The 26735-nt window shown below is 37.3% G+C and overlaps 1 protein-coding gene across 1 annotated transcript in view; it reads right to left on the minus strand.

Annotated features, from left to right (window-relative positions):
* Positions 1–26735, minus strand: part of LMBRD1 (LMBR1 domain containing 1) — a 73267-nt gene that overhangs the window by 7357 nt on the left and 39175 nt on the right. The window contains exons 8-14 of the mRNA XM_042016799.1: positions 22892–23017; positions 20297–20449; positions 13738–13802; positions 12868–12970; positions 11663–11767; positions 10273–10422; positions 4926–5001 (exon numbers count right to left, since the gene is read on the minus strand). Of these exons, the coding sequence (XP_041872733.1) occupies positions 4926–5001; positions 10273–10422; positions 11663–11767; positions 12868–12970; positions 13738–13802; positions 20297–20449; positions 22892–23017 (778 nt within the window). The remainder of the gene's footprint in view (positions 1–4925; positions 5002–10272; positions 10423–11662; positions 11768–12867; positions 12971–13737; positions 13803–20296; positions 20450–22891; positions 23018–26735) is intronic.

Consider the following 26735-nt stretch of genomic DNA (forward strand, 5'->3'; position numbering starts at 1 on the left):
TATAAAGTGAAAAGGTACAGCATTAGCCAAAAGCTAGGTCTGAAACCACTTTAATTCCAAAGAGATAATGCCCAGTTTCTACAGGGAAACAATAAAGCATTTCATCAGCCTACTGATGGAAAAATTCTCAGCATTCTCAATGCTTTTGTTGAAACTAGAAATCTTTTGAAACACTCTGTACAATTCAGGTTAATTACAAACACTAGCCACATGGGTTTAAACACAAACCATAATTGTTATTTCATGCGTTTGAATTGGCAGCTTAAACTTGAACTTCTCCAAAAGGCATTTTCTGACTCTCCCTTGAAAACCTTACTTTTAAGTAACTAGAGGCAAACAATTCTTATTGTAAAGATACAGCCAGTGATAAACATCAAAGGCAATACTCTAGGGATTAACATGGATGCAAAATTCTACAAGGAAGCAATAGACAGCATAGCCTATTATTTTCATGCTTATTAAAACCTCCTCCTTTAAGAAAAAAAATTGTGGGAATTGATGAATCTACAACTGCGTGTCAGTGAACTATGTGCAGCAAAAAGATATTTACAGCGCCCTTAGCTACTCATATTGTTAACAGGTGCCAAACAGGGCTTTCTGTGGTCAGACATGCACCATTGTGCTTATCTGTATGGAGTTCTTATAGTTCTAGAGGACTTCAAAAGTGTTAGGTATAAGCATAGATTCATAGTAAAGTACTAGGAAGGTCATTCACTAAAGCAACAGGAAACTGGAAAGTCCTCACTAAAGTCCTTATTTTATGTGAAGCATTTTGTAACTTTTCAAATTAATTAATTTAAAACAACAATTTGGAAGTGATAACCTATGGTCATACAAATCTTCATACAAATTACTAATATTGAGGGCTCTGGGCAAGTTGTTTGTGGTTTTCCTTTGCATGCCTCCTGCACTTCTCTAGAAGAGGAATAGAATATGCTCCTGTTTTGGCATTTGTGTTTGGGGCTCCTTTCCAGCTTGAGTAACATCTATATCTAGTCTTTATTCAGGCAAAAATAAAGCCTGCAGTCCTGAACTTTTTGACTTCTAAGTAACAAGAGTATCTTAGAAGGTGGTACAGATCAAGTAAGGAAAGTAAAACCTTCTCAGTTAAAGCCTTTGAAACAGAGATAATTATTTTCTTTCCTACTTCACATGTAGTTCCAAGTCAGTGCAGGTCTACAAAAAAGGCCCAGCAGATAGACTGTATCCAGCATGTAACAGGCCTTGGGCAAGGCTCACTTCCTCAATGAAGGAAGAGAATCCAAGGGGGATTCAGAGCAAATTATGCATTTGAAGCATGTGATGCTTAAAAAGTAGGGTTTTTTTTGTCTAGAAAGAGGCAGATAGTGTTTATCAGTCCTCCTAGTTCAGGCTTGCAGCTGAGTCATTGCTCATTTACATTAAATCCCAATAACCTGTTTAGCTAGACCTGTACCAAGTTTTCAAAACATTAGTCCTGCTGCAAGAGTCATAATCGCATAATTGAAATCCTTTGTTTTACCTTATGCTCAATTGAATTGTGGACCTGACATTTCAGCTGTCATTAGCCCTGGAAAACAGTCATCAAATGATATTTTTGCCCAACTGTATTGAACACTGAAAACTACAGCTTGTTTTTCCTACAACAAATATATTAAACTTGCTGCCCCTGAAAGACTACTTAAAAAGCTTTTTAAGTTAACCAGAACACAAATCTTTTGTGTGAGATGTTTAACTAAACAAAGATACTCTGACATATAAAATGTACTCTTTTTTTGTCTTCTGTTTCATGTAGTTACACTATTATGGCCTTCGTCATTGAGTGTAAAACAGATTTACCTCCTGCATATCAGGAGTAAATAGAGAAGCTTTGCTGAATGAAAGCAGATAACATAATGCTAAAACCCCACAAATCATATATCTAACTGTAAGTACTCAAGAATATGTTTTTTATAAGATTGCATTTTAACTGCCTTGTGTTTCTCCAGGAAGTGAAAGTATCCTTTGGACAAACATTAGTTTGAAACAAATCTACAGGAAACACTACCCATTAAAGCCTAAAGTATTAGCTGTTACAACAAGATCAGGTCTCTTCTACCATCTCAGAAAGAAAAAAATAATTTACTTAGTAACAGTAAGTAGAGATCATATCTACAACATCTGAGTATTCAATAAGACACCAGATTGCTATAAGCTTATCTATCAGCACAGCCATTAAAAGGTCATTGCTTGTTTTATGCTTAAGGAAAAACACCTGTTAAAATTATTCAGTTTAAATGGAACAAAATAAAATGACGAGACAAATCAATGATTGCATTCAGTTCCAGTTCACTGGTTTACATAAAACCCTAGAACCAAAGAAGGCAATTCCAACTGCAAGTGCTTGACCAACCTCGATCTTAAGTTATTTGCATCTATTTTTGCCCATGTCTAATATCCTTAAAAACAAGAGAACTTGTATTTACAAGTTTAGTTCCTACCTTTGAAATAAGTTTGACTTGTCAAGATGCTGTGGTTGATTACAGAACAGAGCAGCATCTACTTATTTTCATAACTTTTGTTACCAGGTATTAAAAATGGCAGGTATTCCAATGCAAGGATCACATTTCCAATTTCTAAAGCTGACTGGATGAAACAATGAATAAACTGTTTTCACAAATCCAACTTTTTAAAGTTGAGTATTACAAAATAAACTTTTCTTTCACTTATAAAAACACTTGAATGGCCTGAATGTACATCTACAGTTAATACAACTCCACTTAAGTGTTTTGATCATATTGATATTCGCATTTAAGAAATATCCCATCCATCTTCTACTTGTACTAGGCTAGCACAGGACAGTGTATCAACACTTTTTCCACCTCTTTTCTATTAAGAAAGGAGACCATGACTCAGAGATAGCCACTGCAATGTGTTGATGATGACAAACCAAAGCCATCACTTACACAGACCAACTCGTGTTCAGTACATCAGAAGGCTAGCTTTAAGCATCAGCACATTGTTTCCATTGATCAAAGTAAACTAGGAAAGAAAATCATGTAAAGAATTAAAAGTATTCAAAAAAATTCAAGTATGGGTGGAATTGAGTAAGTTTATTTAAATCCAGTCCCAGATTCTATAATTAAGCAAAGTCTCAGGAAATCAGACTACTTTAATTTCCCTCACAAAGGTCAAGACTAATGAGCTTATCAATGCCAGTGAGTATATTCTGCTTTCAGAAGATACTGGCCAAGTCAAGAAGCTGCTTACAAGAAAAAGATCTGTACAACTTGGACAAAGTGATCTCATTTTGAAAGACAATGCATTTGCTCTTTTAAATTTCACCAGTTTCTATTTTTAATCACAAAAACAGGGCAGCTTAAACATGAACTGAGCAATATATTTGCCAAACTATCTACACTTGAACTGCATTAAGTCTAAAAATAGCAATCAAAAAACAGATGAATGATTTGAAGTATGGGGAAAAACAGGGGAAAAAAAAAGAAATCTACCACTCTTGGGAAATGCTATGAACCACCAGGAATGAGACTAACACATACATACTAAATTTGAAGATAAGCATAAATACAAGGGAATCACCCTGCAAAAGAGACCTGGCTTGACAGACCAGGAACAAAGAACTAATGGTCCAGTTACCTCCACTAGTACAAAAATAAATTAAGTTTTATATTTTCCACTAACAAAAGTGGAGAAAATCTGAGTGGCTATTAATAACTTTAGAAGCAGTCAAAAAAAAAATCAGGAGTTACAGAATACTGATAATAAGAGAAGAACACAGGACAACTATTTATCTTTTCTATCAATTAACTAACATTGTCAAGCATTTCCATAAGTATATAAATGCACACACAATATAACTACTCTTCATACAGAGGAGCTGAAAGTTAGCCAGAACAAGAACAATTGAAGCCTTGGGTTTGAAAAAATCTGGACCATTCTGAAGGCCATAAATCTTTTGCTGAGATCAGTGTTTTTAAACAAGAGACTGAAGCAATCAATATGAGTGTGACCTTAAAGAGCACTATCAGTATTGCAATGGCTTCTGCACTTCAAACTGTGAAAAAACTGTTTATATGCAGAGGGAAAGGAAGTGTAAAGTAACACTGCAAAAAATAAAGCCAGCATGATTTCAATTAGCTTGGTGTTTTTTAATGAAACCAGGCTAAAATTCATTCATAGCCTTAATCAAGTTTCACAGAGGAATAAGCACTAAATGAAATGTTACCAGGATCTCTCTCAAAAAAAGAAAAAAAAAATCAACATTAAGGCCTGCCAAAATTTAAAGTCAAGGAACATTCCAGCATTATCCATTTGCTTGCTAGACACTACTCAACTGTAAAATATCTGTAATACATCTTCTGCCCAATAATAAGTCAAAAAAGGGACATTTAGTAACAGATGAGAGTGTTATACTAGAAATTATACAGAATCATAAGAGAATTAGAGAAAAACAATCTAAGACTTCTAGTTCCACTGGCATTGCTGTTCATGGAGAAGCCCATGTTTACATCTTACTAAAAATTACATAATTCTCTTATCTGTACATTTCCACTGAAGTTCCATTGAGAGGCTCAGACCTTAGTTTTCCTGAGTACATTGAGAAATTGAATAGAATATTTGTCTGCATGTTTGTATGATAAACATACACAGTGAAGTGCCACTTTCAATGCTAAGCTATTCACCAGCTGGGGTTTATTTTTAAGATCTTCTACATACACGTTAAAGCAAATGGGAGATTTTAAAGTTAACGGGAATGCTTTGTTACCCATGGTTTCTAGTAAAAATAGTTATTCCTTCAAATGAATTAAGTAAGCTTTAAGCAAGATGTTTTTTGGATAAAGCTTCATATTAAGCAAATGAAAGCCATGAAGAGAGAGATTAAGCAGCTTATTACAGCTGAGCATGCACCTATCCCATTGGAAATACAAGAAACAAATTTATCTTACCTTCAGGTGCATCTGCATCACAGTCTTTAGACACAAGTGTCACATTCCTTGACTGGCCATCAATTGTCTTATTACTCTGCATTATAAATACAGAAAATTAGTACACTAGTCTACCAGCAGTGGTCTTCCATAGACAATGATAGTCCAGAAACCAAATACATTTTTCAATGAATTAATTTTATAAAAATAGCTTTAACAAATCTCTTAGAATATTCAAAAGTATTATTTTTGAACAGTACATGCAGAGTAAGATGTGAGTGGTAAAACATGAACATTTCTAAGTGTGATTTCATTTACAAAAAAAATTAATAGCTTGTGTTCTTTTTGAAGACTTGTGAAAAATATACTTGAGCTCTGAAATTAAATCTTTTAACTGTGCATAAAATTAATTTGAAAATCAACTTAGGTGATGAAGACACCATGGAAGTGTTACAATTGATAATGATAATTAATACAGTTTACTTCTGGTCTAAAAGCCAGATGGTAGCACCCAATGTACTTGGACAGCCGGAGTGGAAGAAGAGAAATTATGCTTAAGTGAACTACTGAAAACCCAAAAGTAGCTGCTTAAATGTCCCAAATCTTTGGAAAACTGACCCTTTCAGAGGACATCAACTCTATGTTCCACATTTTTGAACAATCAGTGAATAATTTTAGCAGAGTCCAATATAAATCCTTTGCACTACATTGATTTCTTTATACCCTGATTCACTTTAAAGGGTCTCATACCTACTGTACTTACTTGCACCCTCATGATTTCCCAAAGAGAAAGCCCTCTATAGAAATCAGTAAGAGTCAACACCTTTTCTTCAGACTGAAAAGAAGTTCCTTAAAACATACCCCAGCAATCAGGACAAGATGGCACATAAAACTAAGCTCTTAATTAAGAAAGTTTATCAACATTAAGCAAATTCAGCTTTCACTTTGAACAGTCAAGAGAAACAACTCCGTGTCTATCCTAAAAAGCAGCAATGTGTACATGAAGTTAATTTTGTTTCATGCAAGGCCATGGAAGTGGGGAGACTGCCTTAAAAACTGATCTGAAAGGAATATGACTTAGTCACAGGAAGCAGGAAAGAAAGTAAAAATGTGTAGACAAAGAACAGGGTGAGAACAGAAGACATGAAATTTCAATTATTCAGTGTACATTTAGCAGTTGCCCATCTCCAGAATGTATTCCAGCTGGCTGTCACTATTCCAGCTTACACTGCTCAGTCATAGGCAAGTGCTTCTTTCAAAAGAATAGTATCATACCTTCCATGGTGCACACAAAAAGCATGAAAAAAAATCACACCATGGCCATTTCAAAGTTTTGACTTCCTTATCTTCATTCACTTTAACATATTAAAAGGATTTTTAAATACAACAATAGCTAGACCTATGGGCTTTCTTTGACTATATCTATGCTTTTTTTCTAGATCTTATATCACTGTTCTCCATGAACAATCCTGTTATTTAGGACATTTTTAGTACAAGTATTGCCAGAGTAGAACTCTCGTGTTCTTTATCCCATCAACTCCAAGGCTGAAAGCAGGATGCATCAAGGCCAAGCATGAGACAAAACCACGTACAGTAACTCAGTATGTGTACTTCAAGAGCTGACATATTTTGGACACTTCAGAAAATAGCAAGCCTCTTACACCTACATAATTAGTTTCTACTTATGTTCAGGATCAAGAACTTGAAAATGTCTATTTCCACACTTAGCCATCTAAGGGATGATACTTCTGGATTCCTGCTGCTGACAATGGAGTCACTCTGGGTCCTGCAATTTAGCTCCATTCCTCCAAATTATCTGTGTGATGACTGAAGAAAGAAAGTGATCACTGCTGTTCTGGTTCTCAACCAGGGAAAAGTATCGGTGTTGCTCACAGCAAATATTGGCTATTTAATTCCTGTCTGGGTCAATCAAGTCTTAAAGGTCCACTGGGTACAAATATCAGCAAGCAGTGGTCTTTCTTTCAGACAAAGGCAAACTAACCCTTGACCTTATTGAACAGAAATAGCAATTATATTTCAAGTATGGGCAAAGTCATGCTTTTGCTAGAAAGCTGAGAAGGTGGCCTAGATGTGGGCACAACTCTTTCTTTGTGAAAGCTTATGAAAACCTCATTGCTGATTAACAGATACTATAAATTGCCTCAAGAGGTGAAACCAAGCTATCCTTGGTGTCTGAAGAGCTATGGAAGTTGAAGGAATCCCTACAGAGGGATTCGGTTGGTAAGGGCACTATGTCCAAAAGAAATTTTCAAAAGTTTCCTACAGACACCACAGCTGAAGACACTTTTGATGAATTGGGGTCACATGCTTTGAACACACCAGTGCTCAGAGTTAATAAAGCAAGTAGCCCAGGTCTAGTTAATGCTAATTGCCTCACAAAAGCTCCACTCTTCAGTTAAAAGGAAAAGTCACCAGCACTTCTAAATTAAAAGCTCTTGCCAAGAGGAACTGCTGCCTTTGGAGTCTGTTAAAGATTCAAACAGGAATCTAACCTGTCTCATGCATTAACATAGATTGTGACTACAATTTAGTTTAACACATTACTAGATTTGGAATTACTGCAGAGCAAAGGGGGAAGTACTCCTTTTACACAGTCTGTGAGCCACCAGACTGTCATATACCTGTTTATCAGCCCACCCATCCACTAAGCTTTCTTGAAATAATGCTCATTTATTGCTCGGTTCTTACAGGGTGTTGGTTACCAGTGGATTTTACTTTAAGGGATGAAATCAACTGCAGTGTGAGAGCACAATGAAAACTTGGACTGCCAAAGCAAACTGGTGCATAGGGTTATCATCAGGAAGCTTGCCATGTCTAGTTCACTTGCCCTGCTCCTGGACACTTCTAAACCCATAATCACCGATTCATAACTCGTAAGAACCTCTTCATTGCTACATCCACAGAAAAATATCTTGCTTCATTTCCAGACTCTATCTCTCCTCATTTCGAAATATCAAAATTTAACATCCAGTTATCAAGGTAGTCAGACACAGAAAATGTTTCTAGTACATTCTGAAACACTCAGAGCATGTTGTCAGAAAATCTTGTACCTACGTGGTATGCCAGAGAAGCCCAGATGTAGTTTACCAGCATACTCTTTATGCCTCATGTTATTTTAACAATAAAACCAGTTTCTACTCAAGTTAGATTATGCACTTTAAACACAGCTCTTTGAAATGAGACATAGCAAGCTGAATACCCAGGATGGCTATCTTGACCAGAACATTTTTTAATCCTTTAAACAAAGTTACAGCTCTACTCAACCATTCTAGCTAATCCTCCTTGCAGTGCTGACCAGGATTATATTTCAATAGCTGCAAGAATGACAGGAGCCTTCCTACTGCTGTGCTCTATTCTCTTGACCCTTTCTTGTTAGAAATTATGTATTTATCTTCAGATACTATTTGTCATAAACAGCTAACATGCAAGTGCTTGTTAAGTATCAATCCTTCTGCCTCCCTCAAGTTACATACACTATTTTATTCATAAAGCAAAACAAACTGCTAGCTGCAGCCTTTATTATTTGTTTCTCTCTTCAAATCTTCCATGTTATCTACATGCTTTATTACAAAGGATCCCCTTCTCAGGTCAGCAAGGCTTAAAGTCTAGTTCAGTAGGACCCTTCACGGAATTGTTCTTCCCACTCTTACATTGGTTCTGCACTGTAACTACAGGCATACAATCATTCTACAACATAAAAAAACCAAACTGCCTTTTGCAGGGACTTGAGCTCATAACTAACTCAGATACAGCTATATGATGTTCTAGGCTACATAAGCAGTAAGCAATCATGCCAGGAGTTCTATGTAAACGCACCTAAACTGATTCATCTTAGTTTCATGCTGCTACTACCCTAATTCTGACAAGTTGAGCCAATTTATAGACACCTAAGCATGTTTATTTTGTGTTAGTTATATTTAGCATAATATATAATAAAATGCATTACACTTCCTAAATACCAAATATTCAAATCCCCTACACTGATTCCATTACTGTGCTTGGACTGGTATCAGGATGACCAATTGCCCACTACCAGACAATTTAGATGTAAAGACAGCAGTAAAGTTGTATTTATTGAAACCTCCACTTCCCTGCAGTGACAATCAATCCTACCACAGCAACGCAACTCATTTAAGTTGATCAAGTTCCTCTTCTCTAGAGCATTTAACACTACTCAAATTTCAATTTCTCCTTCCAATCCTTTTGCCCCAAGTATTCTATATCCACTGTTTAAACTGAAAGAATTGATAGTAATAAGTTACAAAATGTACTACATAATTGCAGTTGAAGGAAGTCAGCCGGTGTTTGGTTTGGGTTCTTTTTGTAAAGCAGGTACGTTCTCCTCCCACAGGAACATCCTCCTAAAGAACTAACAGATATTCCAAAAGCTCCAAGCAGCATCCCATCGCTTCAATCTCATTTAAATCCCTTCTTTCAACCATTCCAGCTCAACTGTTTTGTCTTTGTGAAACTTAAACATCAAACAGCACACCAAGGGATCTAGACTTCATTGTGCCTGAATAAGCAACCAGTTCACGAGCTGGTTAGTTGTCTACATTTGCAAGATCAGATCTAACGATGTCTACCCTTGTAAGATACCAGACCTTAATAAACAGCTGTCCATGAAACCTCTCAAGATGTTTATGATATGTAACTTTGAACTTCCCAATAAATATGCAGGTTGCCACTCAAACTAAGATGAAATACAATAATTTAATTCTTCAGGTATAGAAGATGAAAGACTTAAAAAAACCAAAACCTTGAAGTACACAAAAGTGCAATAACAAAAGCAGAGACTAAATTTTAACTGTTTAATTCTGTAGATTTTACAGCACAAGAACTGCACGGAGTTTCATGAAGTTGGACAGTCCAAAGTGCCTGAAGTGTGATTAATCAGCACGCACTTATCTCCACTCAGATTATTTTCTACTGTACCATGTTATCTTTGTCCTTCCTCATAAATATGCACATAAAAATGATCAACTGTGGAACAGTACTGATTTCATTCTGTACACAGCCTTACACATTAAAAATAATCCTCACTGTAGTCACTCAGCAACCTAAGCAGACCAGTACAAAATCTAGTGAAAGCTAACAACTGCCTAATCAGGAGTAAAACAAAACTCAGTTTCACAAAGTCTTGAGATGATCTAGGAATTAAGTTGTGTAATATATAGTACAATCAGTTTCTGGCTTGTGTATTACCAAGAGACTTACTAGTATTTAAAAAAACTGGCTACTGAAATCTCTTCAAAAACTGAAAATGTGCCTGAATTTAAAAGTTTCTGAAAACAGTACATTTGTGATGCAGAAAATAAAATTTAAACACAAAAAAATTACATCTCACCTGTACCATGTATTTCTGGCTTCCATACATTACATATTGTGGGGCAAGACTGTAAATCATGTAACTTGTATGAAGAACTATCAACAGAAGTATCATACAGAGAAATAAGAGTGCTTGAGGTCGAGTTTTTCCTCGTCTGATTTTATAAAGCTAAAATCAGAAAAACAAATATTAACACAATGAAATATCCCTTTTTCACTGAAGGCATTTAAAAACCTCTTTAATTCAAGTAAGTTTTAATTCTACTGCCAGAAATAGGAGGTTGCTAAAATTATCCTTTGGCAACTTAATTCCAGTGATTCAAAGCAGGTTTTCAGGTGTATTTACCTAAATTTCAAAGCACAGCTATTTAACCAAATTAAGTGCTATTTGTATTAATGGCCCAAAGCACTTATACACTAGCATTTAGTAGCAAGATTTAAACTGCCTGTCACCTATAACAAACTGTGCATTGGTTTATCAAAGAACACTCTGTCCTTTGGTCAAAGTGGGGTGTCAGCTATCATTATAGCCCCAATCAGATCTAGAAACATAGGATGGAGTTATGAGGGAGCATTCCCAGGCTCTGAGGAAACTGGCACACCATATGGCGAGATCTTGTCCATTTAACACTGCAGGGAACAACATAATCCCTTCCTTGCTATCCTGTAGACACCGCTCTACTCTAATTCCCAGGAGCTCAACCTGACTACCATGTTAGGGTAAAGAAGCTGGCAGCTGAGGGGGAAATGACAGCACCAAAACCAACAACTAATCTCACAACTCATTGCAAAAACTGATAGTCGCTGTTCACAATTTTGGAGTGCCACCACATGAAAAGGTGACAATTTTAAAGGGGAAGTAGGCACATTACCAGGGAAATATTTAACCAAGTATCAGAGGCATGAATGTCATGCTATTGGATACAAAGCTGCTTGTCCAAATACAGCAATAAATTATTTGCATAATATTTAGATAGTCCTATCACCACTGCACTGTTTTCTCTCTTATGAAGCTAAATATGCTTTTCACACACATGACAATTCAAGAACCTCTGACCGCATGCCACATTATAGATTTTGACCATAAAGTTGACCAATACATCAATCATATGGCTTTAACTTGGAGAAGTCAGAAGCCAAAGTGACACTGATTAAACACTTGAAGGAGTCAGCTGACTCTATTGCTCAAATTAAAATACCAGCTTTGGTCTGATAACTTGGCAAAATGAAACACCTTCCAAAAGCAGTGCAAATTGTACAATAGGCTTTTAGCACTCATTAGGCATATAGACAATGCTACTGGCAACATCCCATATTTATGAAACAATACAAAAATATTAAATATATTCAAGAGCACATATTCATTAAATATCTAAGCATTAGAAACTAAACTCTTTAGTTATATTTACCCTTATCCAGAAGAACCATATACCCATATTTCGAATCCCTGCCATTGAAGTGAAGATAAAGTACATAACAATGGTTGTGATAAGAATATAATCAAGTGGAAAAACCTAAAACAAGAACATAAGCAGTTAAAAAGACAAGGCAAAAAAAAGCTCTTCTCCCACTTAAAACTAAGTAAGTAGCTTCTACTTCTATAGCTTATATCTGAGGTAGTCAGTCCTGTTTAAAAGTTTTACACAGCTGGCTCCAAACATAGCTAACAGCTTGCTGCTAATAGAGCTCAGACAATTAGTTTGGGAAAGCACTAAGCATTTTTATTAATTTCAGACGTGCCTTAATTTTGAAGTGTTATACATTTTTAGACCAAGAAATACTTAATTTTAGATACACCCACAGAATGACAAGTCCACAGTGGCAACAATTATTTTAGGACTACATCTTTGTGACTATTTTTCTGATCATATTTGCATACAAAACTTGATTTTTATATTTACGTTGATAAAAGCTTGTGATAATACTGCTGCTCAACACTACTTTTCTCAGTAAACTACAAGCTTAGATGTTCAATAGTTTTAAAAGCCATGGGGAAGCAATGCATTGTGCTGACCCATTATACCAAGAATATAGGGGAACTCAACTGGGGGGGAATAAAGCACCAGCTTAATATTAAGGCTTTTGTTTATCTCAGTTTACTTATGACAAATTTGTACGTGGACTTGTTGCCTTCCAACTCTACTGAAGTTAACTGATGTTTGTTTTTATATTGGGTTTGCTTACAAGACCAGTGCCTGACTATAACATAAATAACTGCCCAGTGTAGTATATTTCTCAATGTGCAATATATTAAAAAGTGAAAAATTGTATTTACTTCACTGGAAAGAGCTAAGCTATCCAGTACACCAACTAGAATGTATGTAGCACATGGGACAAAGTTGCTTTTAATCTGTGAATAGTGACTACACGTGCTGTCCTCTGCTGCCACTTTATTCTCATCACATCAAAATCAGTTTCAAGCACCACCTTCCTTGCCCAAACTAGCTTCCATCCACCCAAGATTTTCACATCAGTAACTAAAAATTAGTAAGGAAGTTGCCTTGCTTTTACTGAACACACATTTAAACAATGTTGTTTTAATTAATTACTTCAGGAGTTTAACAGAAAATAGAAGAGCATCCTTATGTATGTATATCACCACTTCTTTACTTACTCTTTGAAGAACTGGTAACAGCATATTTAATGGATTGGTCAGATTAGTTCCCAGAATTATAAATCCTGAGTCGAAGCCAGCTGAATGCAGAGCTTTGTCCAAACTGCAGTAATTAGAAAAGCTGGATAAGTACTGTGGTTCTCCCAGAGCTTTGTCTTTAGTTCAATTTAGAAGGACAGCTCAAAAGAAAAAAAAACCCAAACTGAACCAATCCCAGAGAGTGACAGCTCTCTAACAGCTTTACAGACACATGCTTTGCTTTACCACACTCACTGCACTTGTTCTGTGAAAGATATATTGATTTCTGCATCTCCTCAGCATTTTTGCTCTTCCCTAGTTTGGGTAATGAAGCTTATTTTCCCAGTCTGAAAGATTAAAAATGCCAACATTTGAGACCTCTGGTTAGTGCCAATCCATGTTGAAATCCACCAGATTTGCAGTCAGCTATGTTGCTTTCGACACCATAAAACCATTCCAATGCAATACACATCAAAATGGATCAAACATGTCATTTACTGCAAGAATTTAAGCACACATTACCCAATCACAGAAGTACCTACATGCATTAAGATTCATTCAAGCCATCAGAATACTTCTGCAATCTGAATTAAACATCCTGAACATATATGTTTAATTTCTCAGATGAATCAGAAGTGTTTTCAGCCGGAAACATGTTTTTTCTTCAGTTTGTTTTGGCACATTTTCCTCCATTTGAATATATACTATCATAATAAGAAGTGCAGCTCTATTGACAGAAATGTAAAATAGAAAAGAAGGGGGCTGACTGCTGAGGTAAACCACACCAATTTTTATGTTAGAGAAGAAACTAGGTAATTTAAATGGTCAAGGAAAATGCTGAAATGTACTTACTTTGACAAGAAGAGAGAGACAGTGAAGAGCAACGCCACAATGATGAAGAATACTCCCCACACAATCTACAAGTAAAAATTTGAAACAATTTAACTGAAAGTATTTGTAGTTGATGCAAGAACCAAAGACTTGCCTTGGTTCCAACAGCAAACTAATGATCGTGGAACACTTCAGAGCTTAAATACACTTTAAACAGTATTTTTTATTTTTGGTAAATACCTGAGAGAAGTGGCCACAAAACTTTTGCTCTGTTAACATAGTCTGTCAAGTACATCACATGCTCTAGTGTAATACACAGACCTACCCCTACGTCAAAAGTGACATTAAGAAAAGAGATGACGTTACACTAAATGAACCTAACATTTAACAGAACGCACAACCTGTATTCACTATATTATGTGGAAAACCTTAACTATGTACATGCATTTAGGTTTAAACAAAGAAATTAGAGATTGGTGCCTTGACCATCACACCTGTGTGCTCATCTTCCAACAGGAGTAAACCTGTGCACAGCTGACAAGGAACACCTCACCGTTCCTGAGTAGAAGATCCCTTTTGTAACACTATTCTGAAATGCACAATGACCAAGTCACTTGGAAGTGAAGAAAAACTCAACCAAGCCCAAATGCCAGGTCTTCATTAAAAGACAGGAATGTGTTTTTATTATGCCTACCAAATACAGCACTTGAGCCAAGAATTGATACTCCAAGCTGTCTCAACCAGAGCATGTCTGTTTTTCTTGGGTTAGCAGCTAGTTCAGGAAACAATTCTCCATCCTTCTGAGAGGTTTTCTCCCTCACAATCTTTTCTCTGGGTACTTTAGGGGACAACACACGGAAGTGAGCCTAGATAGCCAACCCATTCAGTTACAGTTCCAACAGTTTCACTGTATTTTCCTAGAAACCCTAGTCATGGAATACAATCAGATAAGCACGCTGAACTTCCAGAAACAACATTTTAAGATTGCTAGACTTGAGACTTAAGAGTTATTTCAAAATTCTATATGCAGGAACACAATGCATGGCCTCCCACATGAATGAGGGAGTTTCACAGTTTATTTTATTAGCCTCAAAACTTGGCCCACAGTCATTATGAAAAGGTTAAGAACTTTATTACAGCTGCTCATTAAAGACACTCAGAGTTACAATGCTATTATTGTTCACTATAATCTGAAGATAAATGTCCATCTGCAAACTCAAACACAATATTAGAACATCACTTATAAAACAATTCAAATTATGTAGCTCTTATTAGACACAGATTTAGAGACCAATATCAAGGTAAGTATTAAGTTTTGCATTTCCACATAATTAAATGTACTAAGATTTTACCTGTCCACAGTAAACTCCCCATAGGTATTAGCTGTATGGGAAATAGATATTCAGAACCAATTGAGGCCAAGATTCTGAATCTTGTATTACTTCACCACCTTCTGCCAGCTATGGCCACTAGACAGGTATTTGTATCTCCTCTGGAATACGCCTGTCTTCTGAAGTGAGATCTAACATTTAGAAATATATCAGTGGTTGAATACCACTCCTTTCCCCATTCTACCCTGTACTCCAGTCCCATTAAACACAAGATTGAAAAGGCTATTATTAAAAAAAACTTTAAAAGTCTTCATCCCATATGTCCACAGTATTATTAAGACCACTGAACCATAAATTATTTACAATTAATATCAATCTATGTTTACATGATTCCAAAGCATCAGCTGATTTAAGCCTTTCCCAGAAGGGATCCTTGTATTCTGTCACAGATTTTCCTCGTTCTTAACTGACAACAGATCAAACAACACCCTATTTCTAGCCTACAAACCAACACACACACTAATAGTCAAACTTGCAACTTACACAGTCCATCTAAGGATTATCAAGTTGACACATTAAACGCATGCCTCCAGCTGAGTACCATTTTTGTATCTGCTTAAGGTAAAGGTTAAGTACTGCCTTGTCCTTGCCCACCACACAAAGCCTAAGACAGCTAAAAAACCACTACAGCAGGAACTATATACTCAGTTGCCTTTTACTTGTCACCCAGATCAAAAGACAAATACACAGTCTCATTGGGAAAACATGGTACTACTATTTACTAGCTTTAAACCAACTAGAGTATCTTTAAATATTCTAGATACATTTCACTATGAAAATTTACAAAATAGTTTTGCTTTGCATCACAGCATAAATGACTTTGAGCTCTTGAGAACATGAGTACACGTTCAACTTGAGAGTTCTAAACAGGACTATTTATTAACTGATGCTGAAAAGCTTTAATACTAGAACAGATGAAAACAAAAAGCCTGGGTCTCAGCCAAACACACAGAGGACTTTAATAAGGTCATTTTTATGAAAGGAATTTTTGAACTATATTAAGAGAAGTCTAACTTCTAATGCAAGACAAACTTATTTCCTCCTTCCCAGTCCTTTTGAAAGCAGGACCTCAAAACAACCATACTTCAAGCTGTGTTACCTCCTCCCCTACAATCAGTTTAAACTGCTCCCCTGCCAGGCCATTTCCTGATATCCATCAGCTACAAAAGACCCCATACCCATCAGTACTCAACCATTTGCTATAAAGCAGGTTTCAGAGCTGCTGTCTTGCACTTACATTACCAATCACCTCCAAGTGTCTGCTTGGGTCTTCTAGTCTACAGTCTGTTGTACAAACTAATATGCATACTGCTAACTGACAACAGAAGAATGAATCATGTTTTCATACAATACTCAAAGTATTCCAAAAATAATGATTTGAAGCAATACCTACTAATACAACTTACAATGAAACCTGGAATGAGTTCCTTGAGCATCTTAATAGAAAGCCTCCATTCAGGCAAGTAATGACACAGCTAAAGCAGAAGACAGTAACAACTGGCTTGCTTAAAGCTTTGTTTTACATTTGAAGGTGTGGGATTAGAAGACATGGCTGAGCAAAAAAAAAAACCCAAAAATATCAATATAGGTATTTCTCAAACATGGAAGCATGCTACTTCTAGGTCAAATATGATTCAACTTGCTATTATCAGTTTAATAGATAAAAAAATTGAAAAATAATTTAGAATTATCAATCAATTAGTGTATTTTTACATTGCTACTGGACATGAATAAGTCACAAGCTAGTAAGTCTTTTCTGGCATTTTTCATGTTCTGCTTACATCATTTCTCCTGGCACCTCCCTGCAAGTTTCTAAACATTCCCTTAACCCCTGCATCACTCTTGTTTGAGTTATTCAGAGAGATCTTTGCCTCCTATCCCTGCTCCCAGATCAGTCAAGCTAAGCTATTTCATCTATGGATAATTCTGAAATTTTACTAAGATACCCATGGAATTTCAGACTTAAATTTATTCTAAACAGGCACAATCCACACACAGTTGGTACTTGTTCAAAAAGCCTCAAAAGTAACTTCCAAAAATTGTTAATATTCACCCTGTAGACAGACACCAAGTTCAGCAAAAGAGGTGCTGCTCCAGGGAATGGAGCAGACATTTCTATGCCAGCCTGTTAAGAGGACTGTGCTGGAGCAGATAACCACCCTTAGCCCATGGAGAATCCCACACCAGAACAAGTGGATATTTTCTAAAGGAAGCTGCAGCCTATAGAGATCCCACATGTGGAACCAGGTGCTTCTGACAGGAACTTCAGCTCATGGAGTCCACTCTCACTGGAACAGAAATGAAGTGGGAAGAGGAAGCAACAGCAGAGTGGAGGACTGTTATGGACTGATGGAAACTCCCTATTCCCCTCTGTGCCACTCCAGTCAGAACAAAAGGAGTTGAGCCTTGGAAGGAAGAGTGGGGATCTCTGTTCATGCAGATCTCAAAACAGAGCACTTGATTTTCTTATATTACCTTAGGCATCCCCAGTTTGTTCAAAACTGCCGTGAAGTACACCATTAAAATACAGATGCAATACTCCCTATTTACCACTGTTGAGCAGACTTCCATGTTTCATATTGTATAGTCCTGTTCACATATTGAACGAACATAGCTATGTGCTCTGGAGTTTGTTTTCCCTAAAAATTTTTTTTAAAACCCCATTTATTATATCACATTTCTCTTGTTGCTGAGAGTATCAGACAAAAGTTTAAGAAACCATAAAATGGAGAAGCAGGAAATGTTACATTTTGTAGAAAGAAATTAGACTAATTCAACATTATTCAACCCCATGTTGGCCAATACTCAATTCACTGGGATCTTGAGATGTGTAGCTTTTGACTGAATTGAAAAACTAACAGGTTCATCTTTGAGTTTGAGTTAGTTTTGAGTAAAAGAATCATCAAATAAAACTTACTACGTAAAGAAAAAAGTTTTGTCTTTGTTTAACAACAAATCACATGCTAATAGATACTTAGAAATAATAAAACAATTGAAGCAAGAACACTTGAGGACACTATACAAAGATAATACGATTACAGGAGTCTGAATGTAGGCAGTAAGTGTTTTAACCGCTGGACTCTGCCTAGCAGGCTGCTGCTCCCTGAGAGCTCAGTGAGGGTTTCCTAGGGCCGTGTGATCAGTCACATCCCGGAGTCCATTTCAGACAGCCCCTCGATCTGGCTCCGGCAGCCAGCAGCGTTACAATGCAGTGGTGGTAAAGGAGGTAGAGAAGGGTCTCCCATGACAGTTTGACATGGCTTTAATATCACATCTTGTCCCCACGATGTTCAGAGGTAGAGAGACAGCGTGCTCTGAGCATGGGATGGTTTTCTCAGGGGCCATGGGGCGGTCCCTGGGCAGGGTTGGGGTACAGAACAAATAGGAAGAAACCGAGGGAGTGGCCAAGGCCAGGGAGGGGAAAAAGGGGAACATGTGAAATACAAAAAGCAGTGGATTAACAGATCCCCACAACTAAGCGAACATTGTAAAAGACCTTGAAGATTAAGTACAATTCCTGAATATGTTACTCTGTTTTGTTAGTCCCAGTAAGAGCCTGCAACTCCCATGAATTGACCATCCCAAATACAAAGCAGAAAAAGGATTCTCTAATACTTGTTTCAGAAGAAATGGAATTTCTCCTGAATCTGAGAAGCAGCCACATATTTGAACAGTAATATCCAAATTGAAGGCACTGAAGGTGAAAATGTAAAACAGTAAGCAAAGCTCCAAGATACTTCCTACACTTCTACACTGAACAGAAGTACTATATATGGATATTGAACAGATTTTCACCTTTTGTTAAAGCCCAATTGAACAATTGAAAAGTTATGTATTTGCAAAGACATCCCAAGTGCTCTTAAAGCAACAGTAAAGCAGTTCTGCAAGAGTTAAGATGTAATTAAGTGATACACATTACCACCTGCACAGGACAGCTCTAGTCAAAGTAAACAAGTTCTTCATAGCACAACCATAGTCTAAGTGAAAATCTTTCAGGAAAAATTATACACCTGCAACTCTGCTTTAGTCTGTGATTCATGAGTCAACAATTCACAGTGACTGTCACAGCTACTGAGAGAATACAAAGCTTTCAAACCACAAAAACAAGGAGACACTGGAATACCATCCTGACTGTAGGTGATAAACTGTAAGTAACCCAATGATATTGTACGCTTTCCTGTGAGGACACAATGAATTGCTAAAGTCCCAGAGACAAAAATATATGGCCAATATATTTCTCAAATTTGAGATTTATGTGAAGAGTTACAAAAACTACACAATTGTATTAAGTATTTTTTAAATCACAAGGAAGCCTCCAAACTGTTAACATGAATAGTTTGGGATATTTGTCCTTTCAATGGAAAAGCTAAGTTTATATTTGTAATGTATCATAGCAAGATAACTCCCCTAAGAATTCCACACAAAGCTTTTGTTCAGATGCAATTTTAGCCCATAGCCTTCAGCACTCAGCATTAATAGCAGCAATAACACAAGAAACTGTTTACAACCCACGCCCTTCTCCCCAGCTTTCCCAAAAGCAGCCTACTGTAATGCTGAAATTTCTTCAAACATCTAGTTGGTAAGAAATACTTTATATGGCAATACTGTTCATAAAAGTACTAGTTTTCACAACCAGGTATCTACTGAAAATCAAAGTCCTAAGATCAAAGAGACCAAGATAAAAGCTTTGCCCCAGTAACCATCTCCCTTGCATTGGTTAGGTATCATGACATTAAGTTCTATTCAGCTAGCTTACTATTTATCAAGTAGCTCCTTGGCAAGATGCTTGTTCCAAATGCATATGTTATCAAAGTATCTCTCACTTCTGCTGGATACATGTAATTTAGATTAACCTAAGCTAACTGACAGCTATAGGATTCTTCCTTCTCTTCTCATTTTCATATGCTCGATAAAAAAGTAAGATATTCAGATTTTCTATGGCAGTAGCACGAAAGTAGATCAGCTAGGATTTGTTCATTTTTAATCTTAATCAGAGTTGAGGCAAAGTAAAAGGTTTTCCAACAGCTCAGAGTTCACTATAGGGCTATAATTGTGTAGTACTGGAGTAAATTTAAAAAAAGCAGTTGATATTCAGGGTGGTAATTGATAAACTTGACCTGTGATTTATGTGGGGAAAAAGGAATTTGGAAGTTATTTCAATTTAAGTATTAAAAAGTGAGAAGTTTTACCTTTAGAGGTCGAATAGCTTCACAGAACTTTGTCCACCAGCTTTTCTCAATAGACTCCAGATGCCTCTCTCTCCTTCGAAGTGTCCTTAATCTCTCTTCTAGTTGTTGTAAAGTCCGTCTATCCCTTGATGACAGAGGACGACCATCTCTGCACTGGTTACAAAAAGAATGCAAAAGATCAAGGGTCATCAAATCAAGAAAACAGATTGACAGCTACTTAAATTATCTACAGCAACTCTAAAGAATCTGTAGTATATAATTCATGCATGTCTAATTTTTATGAATATCAAGAGGATGAAGTACAGAAGTCACAAGCTGCAACAAGAGGAATTCCTATGAGGTGGCAGAAACCACTTTTCACAAAGAAAATGTTCAAAAATTTTAACAGGATGGATAGTCTCCATGGCTAAAAATGCTTTAAAAGCACAGCCGTGATCTGAATAATCTGATCTCATCCGAAAGTGGTCCACATCTTGTGTGGAGGGTTCAACACTGTGGTTCTCAGATCACTTACCATCAAATTCCATAAGCCCATATATCCACCAACTTGGCACTTCTTATTTTCTTTCCAGCATCCCACTAGATACTCGGCTATGTTTCTCGAGCAAGAAACACAGGTCAAATAAGAAGTAGCATCACCCCAAGAATTAGTTGAATGTACCAGATTGATTGTTTGATTATTATGTTTAAGAATGGATTTTAATTTTGAGCCTTTAAACACTGAGCAGGAACCACCACACTCTGCTGTAAAGTGAGCAGCACATCCTTACATCTCAGTTATTTGCAATAAGCAAAAGCAACAAAATCAGCATTCAGTAGCTGAACCAAAATTGTTTCTAACATTGATGCTAATGTATTACAAACTCATACTTGGATAAAAAAAGATTATTTTATTGTAGGAAATGCACCAAAACTATATTTTAAAGTTTTGAAATTCCTTATTAATTTTCTCTTATTTTAAAAGATCCTTCCTGCAAATAATGTAACACTTTATACCAGTGAAGTTAAAAAAAAATTAAATAAATTTGTCAAAAAGACTAAGACCACATTATAGGCATAGAGAACACTTAAACTGGAGATCACAATGCACTTTTAATAGGAACACATGTACCATACCCTGTATAGCACCTCTGTGACTTAAGTACCTTTTTGACAAAAGTTCAAGCTCCCAATCTGCAATTTCCAAGCTTTGATTATTTAAGACTAATGAAATAAACCTACCAGATGTACTAATAGTGCAAGAACATACTACATATTGAATCTCAGTAGCATACCTTAATACTTCTAGCTTTTACTGTATAGTACTGTCAGTAACACTCACTTTCTTCACAACTTAATGCACATACAACTGAAGAACTAAGATTTGCATTACAAAATGAGGCAGAATCCTGACTGTAATCCATAAACCAAGAAAAATTAGTTTACACTAAAGGTCATTACAATATAGACATAAATTAAGAACTTTCTACTTTTTCACTCTATTGTTTAGCCAGACTGAACAACAAGACCAGTTGCATGCAAATTCACATAATCCAACCAGGTCCTCTGTAGTAAGTAATGATCCATTTGTCTCAGATTTCTCGTTTTTCTCATACTGACTTCAATAAGGGATGCCTTTGTTGTAGTACTACGTGCAAAACCAAAACATGATAATTTAAACAGACTACTTTCTAGATTTCTTTATTCAACTAAATATCTAGAACACTGAAGGTGTCCACACTGTGTAGATGTAAGCCAAATATCAAGGGAAGACTGTTGGAACTGCTTCAACATCTGAGGTCTACTACCACAGAGCACACAACAGCACAGATGGACTGCCAAGATGGAAGTAAGGCACCTCGATGTCACTTTTCCCAATCAACACTGTGAAAACACTGGTCAAACCACTGTCTGAAATGGGTTGTAAAAAGAGGTGGGAGATTTTCCCCTATCATCTTGTATGTAAAGATAACTCACTCTCCTTTAGCTTGCACTCAGAGGCTGTTAAAAGTGTCTTGCTTACACCAGGAACAGCGTTTCCATTAGCTGCAAAGCCACCATGTGTTAACAAACGGTGTTAGCATCTGAGGGATATTTAGGACTCAACAGTTTTCCATATGTATGCTTTTCATAAAGAAATTTTTTATAACAGCAAGGTGCATTAACTGGGAAGCAAGAATATCTGGAGCTGTTATTTATTCATAAAGATAATTAATAGTTTGATGAATCTAAATCATGACAGCTCTATGCGGCAAGTATCCAGTGTTAACTACACTGCATTGAATAAGTCAACAAACTGGATGCCATTTCTGGTAGCAGACTAAGTGAGGTTAATATCTACAAAGCATCTCTTCCATCCAAGCAGGCCTCAAGAAGTTTGAGTTTAATTTGTAAACACTTATTAGCCAGTCAGAAACAACTATTGCTGCAGGACTAACAAAGAATGTAACAGCTACCATACAAGTGACCATGTGTTTCAGAATAACTCAAATAACTGCAAGCTATTCATTTCTGACTTACTGTTCTTTCTGAAACAAAGACTCTACAGCATGACTATAAACTAGTAAGCAAGGAAAAAACAAATCCTTATGAAAGTGAGAACAGTGAAAACCTTACCTTTGATTTAATCCTCAATAAATGTTGCTCCACCTCTTCAATATCTTCAGTGTTCTCTAAACGTTCATAAGATGCACTGGTAGTTCCCTTAATCAAGTTTAGAGGCAAAGCTGACATACCGTAAGCCTAAAATAAAAAGGAAACATACATACTCAAATTTTCTGCCATATATTTTCATCTGATAAGGCTGCTCTATGTTATATCTATCAGGTATCACTACTGGTTTTACTGGCTTTTTCACCCCATCTGCATACTCTTACTAAGGCAACCAATTCCCTTCCCCTTTTCAACAAAGCATAACAAATATGCTTTGTGAATTCCAGCAATCCTCATCATGCCAGAGGTACTTAAGTGTCTCATCATTCCTCAGACACATGTTAAGACCTCATATAAGCATAGTACACTGATGATTTATCAAACCAGTCCTTGTTTTTTGTAAATCACATAGCTTCCAAAAACCTTAACTTTCCCACTTTAGATCAAAATCAACATTTTGTGCAATACAGAAATTTCTAGAAATTGAACATTAATAGTTTTAAAGGCAAAGTATACACAGTTTCTTTGCAGACAGTAGTCTTCAAGTTGCTTTTGAAATAAAATTGGGTTGAAAGTACCCAATTTACTAAAACCAAAATGCTGTAATAAAAAGGCAGCAAAAGTTACATGAACACCTGAACTCAGTTACATTCCAAGACTGCTTAGATACCCATTCACATTCATAAGTTCTGTTGGAATTTATTCCACATTATAAATTCTGTATCATCCAAAGTGTTTTGCCAGCTTCTACATCAACAGTACACATGGATTTTTCCAACACAAGGTCTATAAGCTTTCCATTAACATAAAAAGAAACACATTTGAGACAAGGTAAACAACAAGAAAATGGCACTATTTCCTCTCTGTTACTCTATGATTCTTATGGATCAAGGCCAGGATCAGAAGTTTCTCCAAGCAGTTTAGAGACATTAGCCATAAGCTTGTATTTTGTTTATTGTAGATGATATGCTGTTCTTGGTGTAGAGCTCAGTAGGAAGGTTCTTTTCTATCTCAGCAATTAACATACACAATTTTACTAGAGTCTTTGATATCTGAACACTTGATAACTTCAGAGAATTGTTTACATTGAAAAAGACCTCTAAGATTACCCAGTTTTACCAGTAACCTAACACTGCAAAGTCTGCCACTAAACCATGTCCCCAAGTGCCATGTCTACAAGACTTTTAAATACTTCCAGGAAGTTTGAAGAGCAGTTTTCTACATTTTCACAGAAATACCACTCCCTCCTTCAAGCACAGCTTTACATTTCCTCCTGAGAATAGATTTAACACAAATGCTAGTGCATTAGAAATGTCACCATACATGCTGCTGTCATACTGTGAGTTTTCTGTACGCAAGACACAATTTGACCTGCTTAGAAACCTACTTCAACATACTAAATTCTCATGCACTCAACCCAGAGCAAGACACTGTCCATTTTTTGATTGTATTTTTGAATATGTCAGAACTTAGGCTGGACTTGACAACTTGCCATAAATGTGTGTCAGCTCTCCCTTTACACTATCTCCTTTGATAATATTAAGCTCTTTGCCACCTACACAAGGCTGCAGATATTGTCTACCTGAACTTCAGCATAGCCTTCAACATCATATCCCATAGCATTCTCTCAGAAAAGCTGGCAGCCCACAGCTTGGACAGGTGCACTCTTTGCTGGATTAAGAACTGGTGGGATGGCCAGGCCCAGAGAGTGGTGTTCAGTGGTGCTGCATCCAGTTGGCAATCAGTCACCAGAGGTGGTCCCCAGGGATTAGTGTTGGGCCCAGTCCTGTTTAATGTCTTTATTGATGATCTGGGTGAGGGGATTGAGCCTACCATTAGCAAATTTGCACATGACACCAAGTTGGGAGAGTGTTCATCTGCTGGAGGGTAGGAGGACTCTGCAGAGGGACCTGGACAGGCTGGATGGATGGGCCCAATCCAATGACACGAAGTTCAACAAGACCAAGTGTCAGGTCCTGCACTTTGGCCACAACAACCCCCTGCAGCACTACAGGCTGGGGACAGAGTGGCTGGACAGTGGCCAGGCAGAAAGGGACCTGGGGGTGCTGATGGACAGCCAGCTGAACATGAGCCAGCGTGTGCCCAGGTGGCCAAGAAGGCCAAGGGCTCCTGGCCTGTATCAGCAATAGTGTGGCCAGCAGGACCAGGGCAGCGATTCTTCCCAGCTCTGGTGAGGCTGTACCTTGAGTGCTGCATCCAGTTCTGGGCCCCCAATCTAGGAAGGATGTTGAGATGCTGGAGCAAGTCCAGAAAAGGGCAACAGAGCTGGTGAAGGGTCTGGAACACAAGTCCTGGGAGGAGCAGCTGAGGGAGCTGGGGTTGTTCAGCCTGGAGAAGAGACCTTATACCTCTCTAAAACTGCCAGAAAGGAGGCTGTATCCAGGTGGGGACTGGTCTCTTCTCCCAGGCAACCAGCAACTGGACAAGAGGCCACAGTCATAAGCTGAGCCGCGGGAGGTTTAGATTGGACATAAGGAGGAAGTTCTTCACAAAAAGGGTGACTGGGCGTTGGAATAGGCTGCCCCGGGAGGTGGTAGAATGACTGTCCCTGGAGGTGTTTAAGGAAAGACTGGATGTGGCACTTAGTGCCATGGTCTAGTTGACAAGGTGGTGTTAGGTCATAGGTTGGACTTGATCTCAAAGGTCTTTTCCAACCTAGCCCATTCTGTGATTCTGTAAAAAGCACTCTCCCACAATTCTCTTCTCTAGGCCAAGCAAAAAATTCCTTCAGCTTTTATTTATGGGTTACTCTCTGCAACTTTGTAATCATGTCCACAAGCCTTCACTGGAGCCTCTACAGTTTTCCAGTCTCAAACTAGGGGACCAAAACCAGACACAGAATTCCCAGGTGTGGCTTTGGAAGTGCCAAGTACAATGAAAATGTCTATGCTCCTGCTGAGGCAAGCCCTGGACACTGTTTGCGTTTCTGCTGCGAGGCACACTGCTGAAGCATGCTCAGCTTGCTGCCCACTAGGACTTCCAGGTCTTTTTCAGCAGAACAATCTCCCAGCTGATCAGACCAAACCATGAACTGTTGCTTGGAATTAATCCATTGTAAGAAACTACCTTAACATCTGCTAAACCTGACGTCATTCTTGTTGGCCCAATCTTCCCATTAGTCAATGTCTGTATGGCAGCTTTTTGTTCTATCTACTTCTTCCAGTTTGCCATATTTCTCAAACCATATAATTATTCAACCCCATCACCCACATATTTATGAGGACTAAATAATATTGGGCCTATACTGACCCCAAAGAGCTCACTCAGGTCAGCTAGTAGCATAACTCCAGAATTTAGGGGACATATGAACACCATCCAACATCATGAACTAGAACGCAGTTTGCAATTTATCTCATGTCCCTCTCTGTAACCCAGAACATTTCCAGCCAGTGCCAGTATGTAGAAACACATGTAAGAGATTGCTATGACAATGTGCCTAAACAATTTTACAAACCTAAGTTTAGAAGTAATTAGATTTCAACATCTGAGGTTTCCACCTGTTCTTCAAACAGCTAACATATCAATTAACATATCAAGTATTCACTCTGTGAAATAGTTAAGAAATAAAATTCAGGACTTTAAAACTTAGTCTAAGTTTCTAGAAAGAAAAATACAACTCCTTAAAGTGATATATTGTTTTGCTGTTTTTGAAAATGTGAACTATATACTTGAACATCAAGCTTGCTCCAGTGATAAAGGCTAAGTTCCTTCCCTGAACACAGAAGATGCTAACAGTAAGATGAAGTAAGCCTCCCACCATCCATGTGGGAAAAGGACACATTGGTCC

This window comes from Corvus kubaryi, unplaced genomic scaffold (assembly GCF_017639235.1).
Source record: "Corvus kubaryi isolate FWS band 111438036 unplaced genomic scaffold, C.kubaryi_AGA036_p1.0 split3-73, whole genome shotgun sequence".
NCBI lineage: Eukaryota > Metazoa > Chordata > Aves > Passeriformes > Corvidae > Corvus > Corvus kubaryi.